Raw genomic sequence first — 14390 nt, forward strand, 5'->3', positions numbered from 1 at the left:
CCATATGTACCCTTAGCCAGAGGCAAAGCACCATGCGGTGAGTGAGGGTTAGTACAAGAAACAGACAAGAAGTGCAAAAAGACAAGTTTCATTGGTGAACACCTCCTGTCCTACAAGGTAGGAACTCGATCAGATGCAATATGCCACCTGATCCCGATACATGAGCATGTTTCAAAAGGGAGGAGAGAACTACCCCAAGGTTGATGCAGACATCCCTTTTCTTCTGCACATGAGCAAGAAATGCAATGGTTAAATACTTGATATCTCCTGGATTAGGTATTGTTTGGTACAAAGTAACTGTCTTTTTTTCTCTTAAAACCTAATGGGGCGGATTCTGAATAAAATGATGGGAAGGCCGAGAGGAACATCTTTGGATTGTCTTCCAGGAAAGCCAATCTGGGAAGAGTCCGTACTTGGATACTTTGCAGAGAAGATCTGAGAGAGTCTCCAGTCACAAAGTATACATACTGTATAAAAATAGCATATGGCCCTTTCCTGAAAGCTGTACAGTGCCTGCTGAAAAGATGTGCTATTTCTAAACAAAACCCGCAGTAAACATTGTCGCTAAAGCCCAGTTACCCAGATGACGAAACTAGAGATCGTTACCTTCCATAAAGGCCTGCACTGTTCTATCCACACAGTTATCAAAGTGCTGTAGCACCAGGATGATTTCATTGTTGCTCCTGTTGGGGACCACCGCACGCACTGCACTGATCTGGAAGAGAGGAACAAGGAGTCACATCTTTGCCACTTGCTTACCTTCTTTGTACCATCACTGTAACTGCTAAGCTTGCATCAAAGGGTATTATCCTGTATGGAACATGGGATCGCTTGGATATGGTTTTAATAGGCCAGGACAATGCATCTTGGAGAGCAAAACTGTCAAAACAAAACTTTAGTCAGTGAATGTTTTCCCCATGTCTCAATTAATAGCTAAGAGATGCACTTTCACTGCCAAAGGAAAGCTACAGAATTGCTCATAGTAACACTTACCTTCTCCTTCATGTTTTCAAAGGTTCCTCCTTGTGCCATCACGGTGTTGGACTGCACATCAAAAATGAACCCTGTTGGCTCTGTAAAGACAGCGAAAGGCTGTGCTGTGAATGGTGGACATCAGGAAGAGACATTCAGAATAACCTACGGCAACAGGTTAGCTCAGACGCTTGCCTGGCAGCAGAAAGCGGGAGGCAGTTTTCTGAAGTCTCTGCTGAATGTGCAGCAGTGAAGAAAAAGGCTAACAGAATGTTAGGGACTACTAGGAAAGGGATAGAAAATAAGACAGAAGATATCATAAGGCCACTATATAAATCCATGGTCTGCCCACACCTGGAATACTGTATCCACTTCTGGTCACCCCATCTCAAAAAGGATATAGTGGAGCTGGAAAAGGTTCAGAAGAGGGCAACAGAGATGATCAAGGGTATGGAACGGCCTCTGTGTGAGGAGAGACTAAAAAGATTAGGGCTGGTCAGATAAGAAAAGAGACGACTAAGGTGGGATACCACAGAGGTCTGTAAAATCATGAATGGTGTGGAAAAAGTGAATAGGGAAGGGTTATTTACCCTTTTCCACAATACAAAAGCCAGGAGTCACCCGATTAAATTAACAGACAGCAGGTTTCATACCAACCTTTTTTCAGACAACGCACTATTAACCAGTGGAACATGTTGCATGGGGATGTTGTAAAGGCCAAACATGTAACTGGGTTTAGAAGAGAACTGAGTAAGTTCATGAAGGACAGGTCCATCAGTGGCTGTTAGCCAAAATGAAGCCTGGAGAGGAAAAGGGGGTGGATCACTCCAACTGCCCTCTTCTGTACACTCTCTTAAAGCTCTGGTAATGGCCACGGTCAAGATACTGGGCTAGATGGACCATTAGTCTGACCCAGTCTGATCGCTCTTACTTTATCACCTGCAAAAATACAATATTAACTGGCTAATTCTATCACGCAATCAATGAGGATGAATAGCAGCACGGACTCGGATACATTATAGCCTAACCTCAGACCGGGAGGCAATAGCAGATCGATCTGGCACACTAGACCCTACCTTGCAACCAAAGAGTCAGTGGGACAAATCTAAGGGCCTCCAAATGATCCTGTCTGGAATGAAAAGCCATGGTAGGGGAACCGAAGTGATAAGGTCAGTGGGAAGATAGACTTGGCTGGTTAGTTGTGTCCTCACAAACCCAGATAGGCCAATTTTAATCTCCTCATGGAAGCTTGCGAACAGGAGCAGTGCTGAAGGGACCTCCATCCTGCCGCCAATAAGCCCAGCTCTAACATCTGGAACACTCAGCCAAATTAAGAATTGCCTGTGGACTGGCTAGCATGAACAGTACATTTTCTTCATGCGACAAAGCACATGGGCTTCCAACATCAGGTAAGTTGGCACCTGTTGTTCTTTGGTAACATTTTTATAAAATGAATTTTGCTAAATAAACCCTTTTCAATGTCCAAAGCGTCAAGCCAAAGGTTGCTCCCTGCCTTGCCCCAAATAAAATAAAAATGATCTAACATGTTAAAAAAGCAAACTATTTCAGTTGGCAACATCTTTAACTAAACGTGTAGTGAATTACAGTTTGTATTACAGCCTTAAGTCATTGAAATTCTGATTCATTCTTCAGCGCCGGGCCAACTGAAATACAGAAAAAAGCACTGTAGATCACAGCAGCAAGCCAGCAACTTTAACCACCAACAGAGTTGGTCGGACGCACTAAATTAAGTTAATCCAAGCAGCCCAATGCATCTTTTGTATTTCTGTACTAATCTTAGGACAATGTGCTTTTATTGGGCTCAATAATAAAGAACAACCAGTAACCCAAGCACCATGGCCTTTGCTCTATATTTAGCAATTTCACCTACCTGGAAATACAAACTGCAGACACTTCGATAAACATCAATAGCTACTGTTAAGTGCTACTATAACTTCCAATTAAACACTTATTTTCTGCCCTTCAATCAATCAACTATCCTGAAAACATTTCCACTTCTCCACCCTGTGCTGGAAACAAACTTTGCATCAGGACTCTTATGTCTTCTACCCTAGCTCCGACACTTCAAAGTGCAGACCTAAAAACAAGTTTGCAGCTGTTGACTCCAGCTTGACAAAGTTGACTTCGGGCTGGCTACAAAGGACCTGATTTTATTGCAGGCAGTCCATTAAAGCACTGTCATCTCCACTAGATTTGGCTCCCACTAGCCTCTAAGGGTCACATGACTCTGCAAAACATGCCATTTTATCTAGACACGTACCTATGAGTGGCTGGTATGTGAGCCTACATGTGGTGGTCTGAATGGTCCAAGTATCAAGTCTTCTGGGGACAGGGAACAGGCAATTTTGTCAATTTGTTCCACTTTCAGACTGCATAGTTCATGTCTATATTTTAGCGCATATCGTCTCAGAGAGAATACAAACAGCTCAGCAGCAGCTGTTGGTGACATTAACTGTGCTCTCACGCTTTATTTCAACTCAAGTGTCAGCTGTAGAGGCTCTGGAGGAAGTCAGACTTCACGGAGACCAAGTGAGACTATGCTTTCCTCCCCTAGCCAGCCCCACCTTTGCATCTTCAGGGACTTTTTTTCTTTTAAGCATGAAGCAAGCTTTCAAAGAAGAGATTTGCTCATGTGCAGTTCATCCCCTACAAGGACTGACCCAGAGCACACTGTACTGGCAGGCTGCTGATTTCCTTTGCGAAGCCTCAGACAGATCTCCACAGCCAGACAGCTTAGCTGGCTGGACCTTACAAGGGCAACACTACTTAGGAGTGAGGCACAATCTGGTAGAAGACCTAGACTCAAGTCAGTCACTGGCCTCTAGGTTTTAGTTCAACTGAATTCCAAGTTGCTAACTTAACCTCTCCCTCACCTTCTCTAAACAACTCTCACTAGATTTTGAGACACCACATTGACTTCACTAATTCTCAGACACTGATGTAGCATTTAAAACAGAGGAAGTACTGGGACAGAACCGACATTTGATGGAAAGGGCAGCTGCTCATTAAGGATACCGATGAATGGTTAAATCCTGCCTCACTCGGTTTCTCTTCCCATTCCACGAACGAACTTTCCCAGATTTCCAGGCCTCAGAGACAAAAGCCACTAACTTCCTGCTGTTAAACCTTTAACAGTCTTATGGTTCGTACCACTGAAAAAAGCTGGTTGATGATAAAAATCAATGTTACCAATTCCCGCTCAAACTCTTCTTTGCAAAGAAGTCCCCCTTACCTCCACCCCCCAAGAATTCATGCTGCACAGTCCTGGAACAGCAGATTACAATACACTGATCTTATGTCTAACCTGCTTACTCTCAGCGCTTGCTTTAAATCAGGTTACATTTAATGAATGCAAGGTATAAACAGAAGATAAAATTCAAGAAAATGTGTTTGTCTAGCACTCCCTAATCTGTTTTAGGCATGAGGATATTTGCTGGAGTGAAATTAAACTGCCGGGGAATCAGCAAGGAACTGGAGAGTGGCTATTTCTAAATGCCAATGTATTTGTAATCCCATTTGCACCTAGTATATTAGAAATTTGGGATCTTAAACTTTTTTCCTTAAAATGCTTTGCAGTTCAATTTGAAGGATTACAGTGGCTTTCTATGTATCAAATTCATTATAAGACTGCTCTTAATTTAGAAGACTGCGTGCAGTTTGGGATCTACGTATTTATTACAGTGGTTTTCTCTATAAAAACCTCATTATCTCACATGAAGCCAGACTATGTGATTTCCCAGCTAAAGACTTCATGCCAGCTCCTGCCCTCAGGCAATACCTATGTAAGGCCACTGAAGTTAGGTTGCACAGATGTAAATAAGGGTTCCCCTATGTAGAACGTGCTTTAGCCGTTGTATGTCAGTTGATGTAAGGCTCATGGAGTTAAAAATGCAGCGAGAACTATTCTGTACAGACGTCACCTGGATTCACATGTCTAGAACCCAGTTCCTCCTCAATGGATTAAGCCCTCCTTGTGTTTGAATATTTCTTGCAAAGGACCCTGGAGAATTTCCTTCGCTTGAACCATGCTGTAGATACTGGTTATTGCAGAGTCGCACTTCCACATGTTCTTACAGAGCAGGGGTGGCCCAATTGTGGCTCCATTCTCCGCCTATCAGACTGGGGGGGAAGCTTGGGACCTCTGCCTTGCAGCGGGGTGGCCGGGTAAGGGCTTCTACCCAGCAGGGAGGGGAGTCTCAGGGCTTCTGCCCAAAGGGGTGCACCTGCCAGGGCTTGAGGCTTCAGCAGGAACAAGGCTGAAGCCCCAACCCCCGTCAGGCACACCCTGGCTCTCTGACTTCTGAAGACTGTTGTATGCGGCTTGGAGGATCAGTAAGTTTGGCCACCAGTTATAGCAGGTTGTTTGAGCTGAGCTGGCTTGATATGGTTGAAATACATCAGAGAAGGGACAGCAGTTAAATTACTCATCTCTATACCCTTAATAAAATCTTGACTCCCATTAAAAATGTTATCACCATATCAACGTATACCTTACCCTCATGTGAAGACACGTTCTTTTCCAAAGCTTGAGTTCCAAGTACAAATATAATACGACTCATTTAGTGCAGAATAAGTTAGGCCAGATCTCTGTAGTGTTGAAATGTAAGCCACACTGCAGCTATCCCATTGATTTGATGTGACAAACTCCAGAGACAATGCTAACCACCTAAATTGCTTCTTTGTTCGTAACCTTGTCTCCTCCAGAGAAGCAAATCAATAAGGAAGATGTCATCACAAATCTAGTTCCATGCTTGTATTATACCACTATTTATCATACAAATTAACTCTGGCTTCTTTAAACAGCTGCACTGAAGAGATCAGAAAGAGAATCCACTCTAGCAACATTCCATACCACTTGGTCTGCTCCAGTGATTAGTCCCTCCAACGCATGGCACACACATCAGAGCAGAGATAGACGAAAAGCCAACCGCATTCAACAAAAAGGTTAGTGGATGAGCCGCTGCACCAGTAGATATGTATCTTTCCATTTTGAATTCAAATACAGTTGTTTCCTGTCCAACTTTCTCTCTGTACACACACCAGAAGCTATAAAAGCTGTGCAGTAATCCTCATTCATTTCAAACCACATTCCTGAGACTATGCTCAGGCACGGCACAAGAGACATTGCCACCTTTGGTGACATTCCGTAAGGATCTCACACTACTCAACACTCCTTCTAATGCTCTCAATTATCTATTCAATATCATTGCTAAAGTGCACCTGAAATGTTAGATAAACACTATGATATTTATGCAACTGACAGACCCGTTGTATTCCACATTTATAGCTGTTTGTGAATTTTAGCAGCGTATCTTGCTGTGCTTCCCACCTTTGTAGCAGTATTGCTCCTGTAAGAGAACGGAGCCACAGATGTGAAGTGCCTTCCACAAAGTTACACAGCAAGTCGAAGGCCAAGTTAGGGGATCTGGGCTCTAGTCCCAACTGCCCATTGCTGCTCTAGCCACGAGAGAGGGCACTGCGTTTCCCCTCCAGCACCAATCATACAGCACAGAGCAACAGAAACATTCACACTTTACCAAGACTGAACATACATCAGGTTTACAAAGTGTAGCTTCACCACAGCATTTCAGGTTGTGGAGAAGGCAAGTTAAAGTCTCCTCATGGTTTTTGCTCTGAAATGGCAACTTGTACCTTTCTTCGTGGTCCCTGGGAAAGAACGTCTTTTTCATGCACACACCTATTCACACACAAATGAAAACACTACGATAGGATTTTAAAAGACAGGTTGGTTAATAAACCTGTATCTTAAACTCCTCCTCCCGCCCCAAATCACTTGTGTACAGCCTGCTCAGATAAAGAAATCCAGGCTTGAGGCCTCAATCTGTTTCTATGGAAGTTATTTTTAACAGCACAAGGGCCCTGTTGTGATCTCACTGTATTGTCAGCCAGGGGGAAAAAGTGGCAGTTGCACACAAGGAGTCTGTCTAGACAAAAATATCATTTACTTTCCTCTAACAACATTTTAAATACATCTCCAAGTAGGATACAGCCTCTATAAAGTCAGAAATAAGAAACATTGTATTTGAAGGTCGTCAGCTCATCAAATTTTAATTAAAACCGCTCATTGACAGTCTTATACTGTCTACCACCGTGAAACTCTGCGTGTGGTGATTCAAAGACTTCCTTCACAGGTGAGCAGATTAGACCTGCCAGCTACAGGATCCTCGAGGTTGACACCTGTGAGATGGGAATGGAATCCTCTGGAATACACGGAGCTTTTAACTGGGCAGCAGGCTGCATTTCCAGTGTCTGGACATACGTTCATTTGGAGGCGGAGGGATGGAACAGAACAGCACTAAAAAAAATTAATATTTTAAAAGGTTTCATATTCTCCCCAATAATCTAGCTACAAAGCAACAGGGTAGAGAATCTCTGTACACTAATTAGTGCTGCTAGAGTGCCTACGTTAGCCATTGCTGACAGCCGAGGCCTACCCAAATATGCGAAGATGGCATTTCGACTCTAAAGCCAGACTTTTCAAACCTGACAGTTTAGTCCCAAGGTAAAACTCCCATAAGATGTAGGGAAAGTTGATGGTATGAAGACAGTACCCTTAAGAGCACAGTGCTTCCTTTCCAGGAGACAGGTGGAAACCATTCCAAAACATCTCTAAGTACTCATCCAGTTATTAGCTACTGATTCAATTTAGCAGTCACTGGCTCTCTACTACTTACAAGTGACAGTAAGTCACAGCTGGCAATTTTAACCCAAGCCCTGCACATCGTTTTGAATTAGCAAGTAATGCAGCAAGAGAAGAGGGAAAACCCTGCTGCCTTCAGCTGGCTGAAACCTAAGAAATAAACCATAATTTAACCAGCAGAATTTTCACTTCACCCCATGTAGTTCCCATCTGCAGCTGGAAAATGACAGCAAATTAAATTACAACTGCACATTTCCAGCTACTTTTCTAAAGACAATGCTGTTAATACTCCAATACACAGAGTGTTATGGTATAAAAATATCCAGCAACTTCTTACTCCACCATTCCCCTCTGTGCAGCATCTCTTCATGTCAAATCTGTTGACTTTACTTACAAGCCAAGTTTTACTCCTATCAATGACAGAGGAGCACGTTGGAAACTTTTATCCCTTGTGTATTATCAACAAAGCTACCACCAAAGTTCTGAGCTGCAGAATCTACTGCCTATGTCAGAGGCAGAAAGAACTCTGCTGAATTATTCTGATCACAAATTCAAATTCGCAGAATGGGCATTTTAAAAAGTGGTCTTGATTTATAAATTGAAAAATATTGCTAATGAAGGTCACCAAGAGAAAATTAATAGGAGTCCCCCATAATTTGATTGTCAATTTCCTGCATAATCTTTGAACTCTTTCCAGAGTGCGGCAGCTTTACTGACACGTCTGCCTTTGGCTCTCATAGCAAGCAGCAGCCTCTGTTTCGCTCTACTCCCAGCCCGACGGGAAACAGCAGGGTAATGTGCATTAGTGGGGGCCGGCTGGAAAATGATGGTGAAGGAAAGAGCTTGGCAATACAAATAATGATGCTATTATTTCAGGCAGCAATGAATCAGCAGAACCACCAAACTACCCCAAATATTTACGCAGACAGTTAGCCCCACTGAGAGTGCCTTTCCTTTGCATCTCTAAGCAGTTCCAGAGGGAAGAAGTTAGTCACAAGTTTAAATGAAACATACGGTATAACCCAGATACAGTCCTACATCTGGACTCAAGAAACGACATTTCAAATGGAGATTCTAGGACTGCATTAGGGTGCAGTGGTTTCTTTGCAGTATAGATCTTTCAGTAAAAAGTTATAATTAATGCAGCATTATGCACAAGATACAAAGTGAATATATGCCAATACTTTGCATGCAAACTTTCAAAAGATTTTAAAAATATCCTTCTGCATAGTTCAGAGGGAAATTCCACTCTCTGGTGCTTCAAGGAGGAGAAACAGATGAACCCATGATTTGGTTTCAAAACTGCTGCGTTATTAAAAATAGTTACAGCTCCTCTTACAAATCTTTCAGTAGTTCTCGCTGAGGCTTTGCTATAGAGCAGAGGTGGCTTTTTTGAGGGAAAAGATGCATCAAAATATCCGAGAATAAAAATATTCCTTCACTAGCCAGGATTTTTGTTTTTTAAACAAAGCAGTTAAAATCGCTGTTGACTAAGTTAAGGCTATAAAACAAAACAATTAAAGAGCTGATTGAAAATTCAGTCCAGGTTCAAACATCTCTATTGACTCTGACCCTATATCCCTGCTTGCTGTCCACATGTATGTTCCTGATTCCTTTACTCCTCTGTAGGCACTTGGTGTGTCCCCAATACTCCTCTGTAGGCTCTCCACATGGCCACCTGCTACAAACCCAGCTGGGGCTCCTCGTGTAGGCAACTGAATCAGGCTACCCACATTCAGTAAGGGACCTGCAGGTCCCCACAATTAAAGTTTCTCACAGATAACTGCTTTCCCTGCCCCTTTCCAATGCTCCCTTATACATTTCCCAGGCAGGCTCCCTATCTAGCTAGGTTAATTCCCCTCTGCTATCTCCAGATGCATTTTTCTCTTCAAGTTTGTTCATCAGTTTAATTGTGCAGCGTTGTTGCTAGCGGTGAAATTTAGTAGTCCAATCATTCATTACTCAGTATTTCAGCCCCTGAATGGCTATCATTTTGATACAGCATTTTAAAGTTATCCAAGATTATCCTATGCAGTAATCTTCCCCAAGAATGCTAACCTCTCAGAGTCCTTCTATAGATAAATCCTGACTTAAGGACCAGACCCTTCCGGCAGAAGACCAGTTCAATGTAGAAGCTCCCAGGAAAATCCTTGGAGAACAAGAACTCCTTTCTTCAGGTAAAAAGCTTGAATTGTGAAATCCAGTCACATTAAAATGTTCATTGATAAAATGATTCTACGGCAGCAGACAAGTCAGTTCAAAATAAATACTTAGAAAATTGACAGGATGTTTCAAAGATAAGAGGTAAATTTGTCAAAAGGGCGTAAGTGCCTAAAGGAGCCTACATCTGATTTTCAAAAGTGATTAAGGCACTTGAACCTAAATCGCACTGAAAGTTATTGGCACTTTGGCTCTTCAGTGCCTAAGTCATTTTGGCTCTTCAATGCCTAAGTCACTTTTAAAGATGGGCATTAAGCATTTTCGAAAGTGTTACATAAACATTTAAGAAATTTGGGTAACAATATTTTGAAGTTCTATTGTTCAAGCAATTTGAGTTATAACAACCCTCTCTCCAAAACAGTACAGTTTGCAAAAGGTTTGAGAAAGATTAGCTGTAAACCCAAAATTCCTTGACCAATTTCCTTCAACTGTTCAGAAAATGTACTAAGATTCAAATCACAAGGATTTCTTTTAAAGAAAGTCTGAAGAGTATCCACAAGGCTTACAATCGAAATCTTATTACACCTTAACTATAAAACTGCTACCAATCCAGCCACCAAAAGTCTGAATAATAATTAACAATTACCTCGGCACTGTATCTTCTACAATAAAGAGGACAGGCATAAGATAGATACAAGAACAAGGAAAGTAAGGTCTAGAGAGAAAAGGAATAAAGGAGGAAGTTTATTTCCACCAGGAACAGTTATTATCTGGAATAAAGCTACTTACATAATTACAATGAGAAGTCAAAGTATGTAAGCAAAAAAGATGATGGCTAATTCAAAAGAAGAAACGGACCTAACAACATACCTCTTATTCTAAATGATCCTATAGGTATATATATTGAATACCTCTCCACGCCAAATAGCTCCAGCAGTGCCCAAGGCAATATCAGTTTGCTAGAGGTAACTGTTATACTTTGGAACACAGGATGTGAGAATATCAAGTGTGGACAGCTGGGTGTGAAACTAAACCAGATGGCTATTTGCATATTTCCGTGGTCTGTGAAAGAAATGCACTTGTGTACATTTTGTGGCTATTATAGATGCTACATGTTGTGCAAAAGCCATATTAAATGTAGGCAACAAAAACCTATTTTAGTGTCATTTGGAGAGGCAGATACAACTGGCCGGTCAAAAAGTGCACGTGTAAAACGTAAAGCTACTTCATTCAGTTCATGGCGAGATGCGAGATGAAGTATTATGTGACCGTTGTGCCCAAAGAAGGTTGCCCAACACACTAGAAAGTCTTTTCTCTGGACTTGGTAAGGAAGCAGGATGGTGGTGAGGGTCACAGTATGATCCTGTTCATAAATATTCATTTGAGATACGAGGAGCAAACAAAACCCACAACGTACATAACAAAGATTTTCTTAAAGAAAGGTTGAATAGGGAACAGTAGTCCCCCCCAATGAGATCAAAATTAAGTACTTGTATAAGTGTTTGTAGGATCAGGGCTTTAATTAAAACAAATATCAGTTTTAACCACCAAGATAAAACTAGTAATTATTTTCTTTGTCGGGGATAAATTAGGTACTTAATTTTGTTTGTTTAAGATTGGCAGTTCAGGCAAAACAGTAAATTAATAGGAAAACCAGGTAGGTTTATATAAATTTCAGAGACAGAATAAAAGCTTCATTTCCCTGAGTAAAAATTATTTGGCACTATTACTTTGCCATAAGACACTCCAGTGAAGAACAGCAGGAGTTCACTCTTCCATAAATTGTGGAAATGGTATAAAAATCCATTAAAATATAAAAAACGAAACACACCAGCTCATCACCAACTGATTTTAATATCTTCATAAATGAGTGCTGACTTTACCGTGCGCCTGATAGTCATCTATTTCTCCACTGACCTTTGTTCTCTGGGATACAAACAAATCCTGTCACAGAAATACAAAACTATACCGTCGCAGAATGGCAAGTGGGCTAATCATTGCAAATGAGATGTCACTCACTAGTATAAACTATTCAGTTGTGGTATCTATTTCCAGACATTACAGCGGAGCCTACTAATGCGACCATAATTAATGCAGTATTAGCATTTAACACACCCTGGAAAAATCATGTACTCTAGAAATAACATTTAGGCCTAGGTCAGAAGTTGTCAAACTTTTTCATAGGGTGGACCACATCTGTCATTGCACTCTAACAGCTGGCAACAGGGAGAGTCCAGCCAGGATGGGAAACTCTGCTGTAGGATAAAGCTTGGTATGTAAGCCAGAATCTCAAAGACCAAACCATAACCTTTGAGGGCCACAGCCAGGGAGCAAGTCTTTCAAGTACAGTTGGCTACTCAACAGTGGTGAAATGTCCATATGTTTAGTGTACTTTTGGATCCTATGTCAAAGACATCATATTTAAATGGTCTCTGGTTTGAATCCAGATCAGGGAAGTGGTGACCACAAGGCAGCCTCACACACCATCTGGCATCTGTTCAATGTCTATAAAACAGCTAGGTGGTTTCAAACTGGTTCCTAGTGGGTAGGTGCCCACAGCCACAATCACAACTGGTGCCCTTGTTTAAAGTTCCAGCAGATGACCGAATCCATGTAGAATTATAAATAGTAGGCTCATGAAAAACCCCACACACACTTAGGACATCTAGCCTAGTCCCTGACTTTTGGCATGGAGACCAAACTACTTTCCCACTCCCAGAAGTGATCCCTAGGGCAAGGGGGAAGTGTGTCTTACAAAGGCAGTTTGAGGAAACTTGCACGGTCATTGCCACTTCTTTGGAGAGGACATCAGTTTATCCTGTCATCAACCCAGAACCTTTCGTTAGCTCTATCATGGACAAAAACGTTTGTCTAGAATTTAGTCTAAACACTTATACAAGAAGCTGGAAAAAATAGCAGAAATACTGGAAGGGTCGTTCGACTTAAAAAAGTATATATATATCAGACCTCTGTCCAAACATCTTTACTTGTAACCCTAAGACCCTGTTCTTGCAATGCTTCGCGTGCAGATGGACCCTGCAATTGCACGGAACTCCATTTCCTTTATGCAGACACAGAGGTTTGCCTGTGTGCATCTGTGACGTTGTGCAGTCTACATGGTTTTATAAAAACATGATAATAAGTGAATATAATGTAACTGGGATAGTTTTATAAAAAAATTGATAATAAGTGACTATAATGCAAATGGGATATGCTTTGTGCAAAAGGTCTCTTGTAAGGTATCATTACAAAGCTCATAATCTACTGAGTGTGATCATTCTGTTTGTAGAAATGTACCACTCTTGTATCTAAAACTAGAAATATAAAATGTAACTCTGAGGGCCTATTGTAATTATGTAAAGTGTGGGCCATTAATGATGGTTTGGAATCTTGATGACTCCCATTGTCTGCAGATGGCTGTTTACCTGTGAGTCTCCCTGTATGTGTGTGTGCTGGCAAGTGAGTAATGAAGTCTTGCAGTGACATGTGATCATGTCACCTGAACTGGAATCCATCTTTAACCTGGTGCTTTTCCAGTGAGGGGGGGGGGGTGGAAACCCGGAGGGACAAAGGGTTCCCGCCTTATGCAAAAGATATATAAAGGGGTGGAAGAGAACAGAGAGGGAGAGGAGCCATCATGGAGAATCCCCTAGCTAACACCTAAGCTGGAACAAGAGCTGTACCAGGGGAAAGAATTGTGCCTAGGCCAGGAAGGTGTCCAGTCTGAGAAAAACTTACTGAAGCATCTCTGAGGGTGAGATTATCTGTATTTAGTTTGATTAGACATAGATTTGCGCATTTTATTTTATTTTGCTTGGTGACTTACTTTGTTCTGTCTGTTACTACTTGGAACCACTTCAATCCTACTGTCTGTATTTAATAAAATCACTTTTTATTTAGTAATTTACTCAGAGTGTGTATTAATACCTGAGGGAGCAAACAACTGTGCATATCTCTCTATCAGTGTTATAGAGGGCGAACAATTTATGAGTTTGCCCTCCATAAGCTTTATGCAGGGTAAAACGGATTTATCTGGGTTTAGACCCCATTGGGAGTTGGGCATCTGAGTGCTAAAGACAAGCACACTCCTGTGAGCTGGTTTCAGGTAAACTTGCAGCTTCGGGACACGTGATTCAGACCCTGGGCCTGTGTTGGAGCCGGACAGGAGTGGCTGGCTCAGCAAGACAGGTGCTGGAATCCTGAGCTGGCAGGGAAAACAGAAGCAGGGGTAGTCTTTGCACATCGGGTGGCAGCTCCCAAGGGGGTTTCTGTGATCCAACCCGCCACAGTGGCGTAGTCGAGCAGGATCTGTGCACAGCTGATTGCTTTGAGATACTGGTAGTGATTTTAAGTGAGTTTTAAGTGTGGTGGCTGGAGAACAGACAAAGTGGTTACTGGTTTGTTATTTTCTGTTTGCTTATTTCGGGAAAGGGAAGTAGGGACAGAAAAGGAAGCAAAATAAGTAAGAATGAAGATGAAAAGAAGCTAAAACTACACAAGTTTCAAATTGCCCAGAAAGACTGAACAATGGGTGCTAGGAATGTCTCTGTTAACTAAGAAACCCCTGAGCTGAGTG

At 41.9% G+C, this 14390-nt stretch overlaps 1 protein-coding gene across 1 annotated transcript in view; it reads right to left on the reverse strand.

Annotated features, from left to right (window-relative positions):
- The window catches only part of SPATS2 (spermatogenesis associated serine rich 2), a 44121-nt gene that overhangs the window by 17611 nt on the left and 12120 nt on the right, over positions 1 to 14390 (reverse strand). The window contains exons 3-4 of the mRNA XM_065419362.1: positions 994 to 1073; positions 607 to 715 (exon numbers count right to left, since the gene is read on the reverse strand). Of these exons, the coding sequence (XP_065275434.1) occupies positions 607 to 715; positions 994 to 1073 (189 nt within the window). The remainder of the gene's footprint in view (positions 1 to 606; positions 716 to 993; positions 1074 to 14390) is intronic.

The sequence above is a fragment of the Emys orbicularis genome, chromosome 19 (genome assembly GCF_028017835.1).
Source record: "Emys orbicularis isolate rEmyOrb1 chromosome 19, rEmyOrb1.hap1, whole genome shotgun sequence".
Taxonomy (NCBI): domain Eukaryota; kingdom Metazoa; phylum Chordata; order Testudines; family Emydidae; genus Emys; species Emys orbicularis.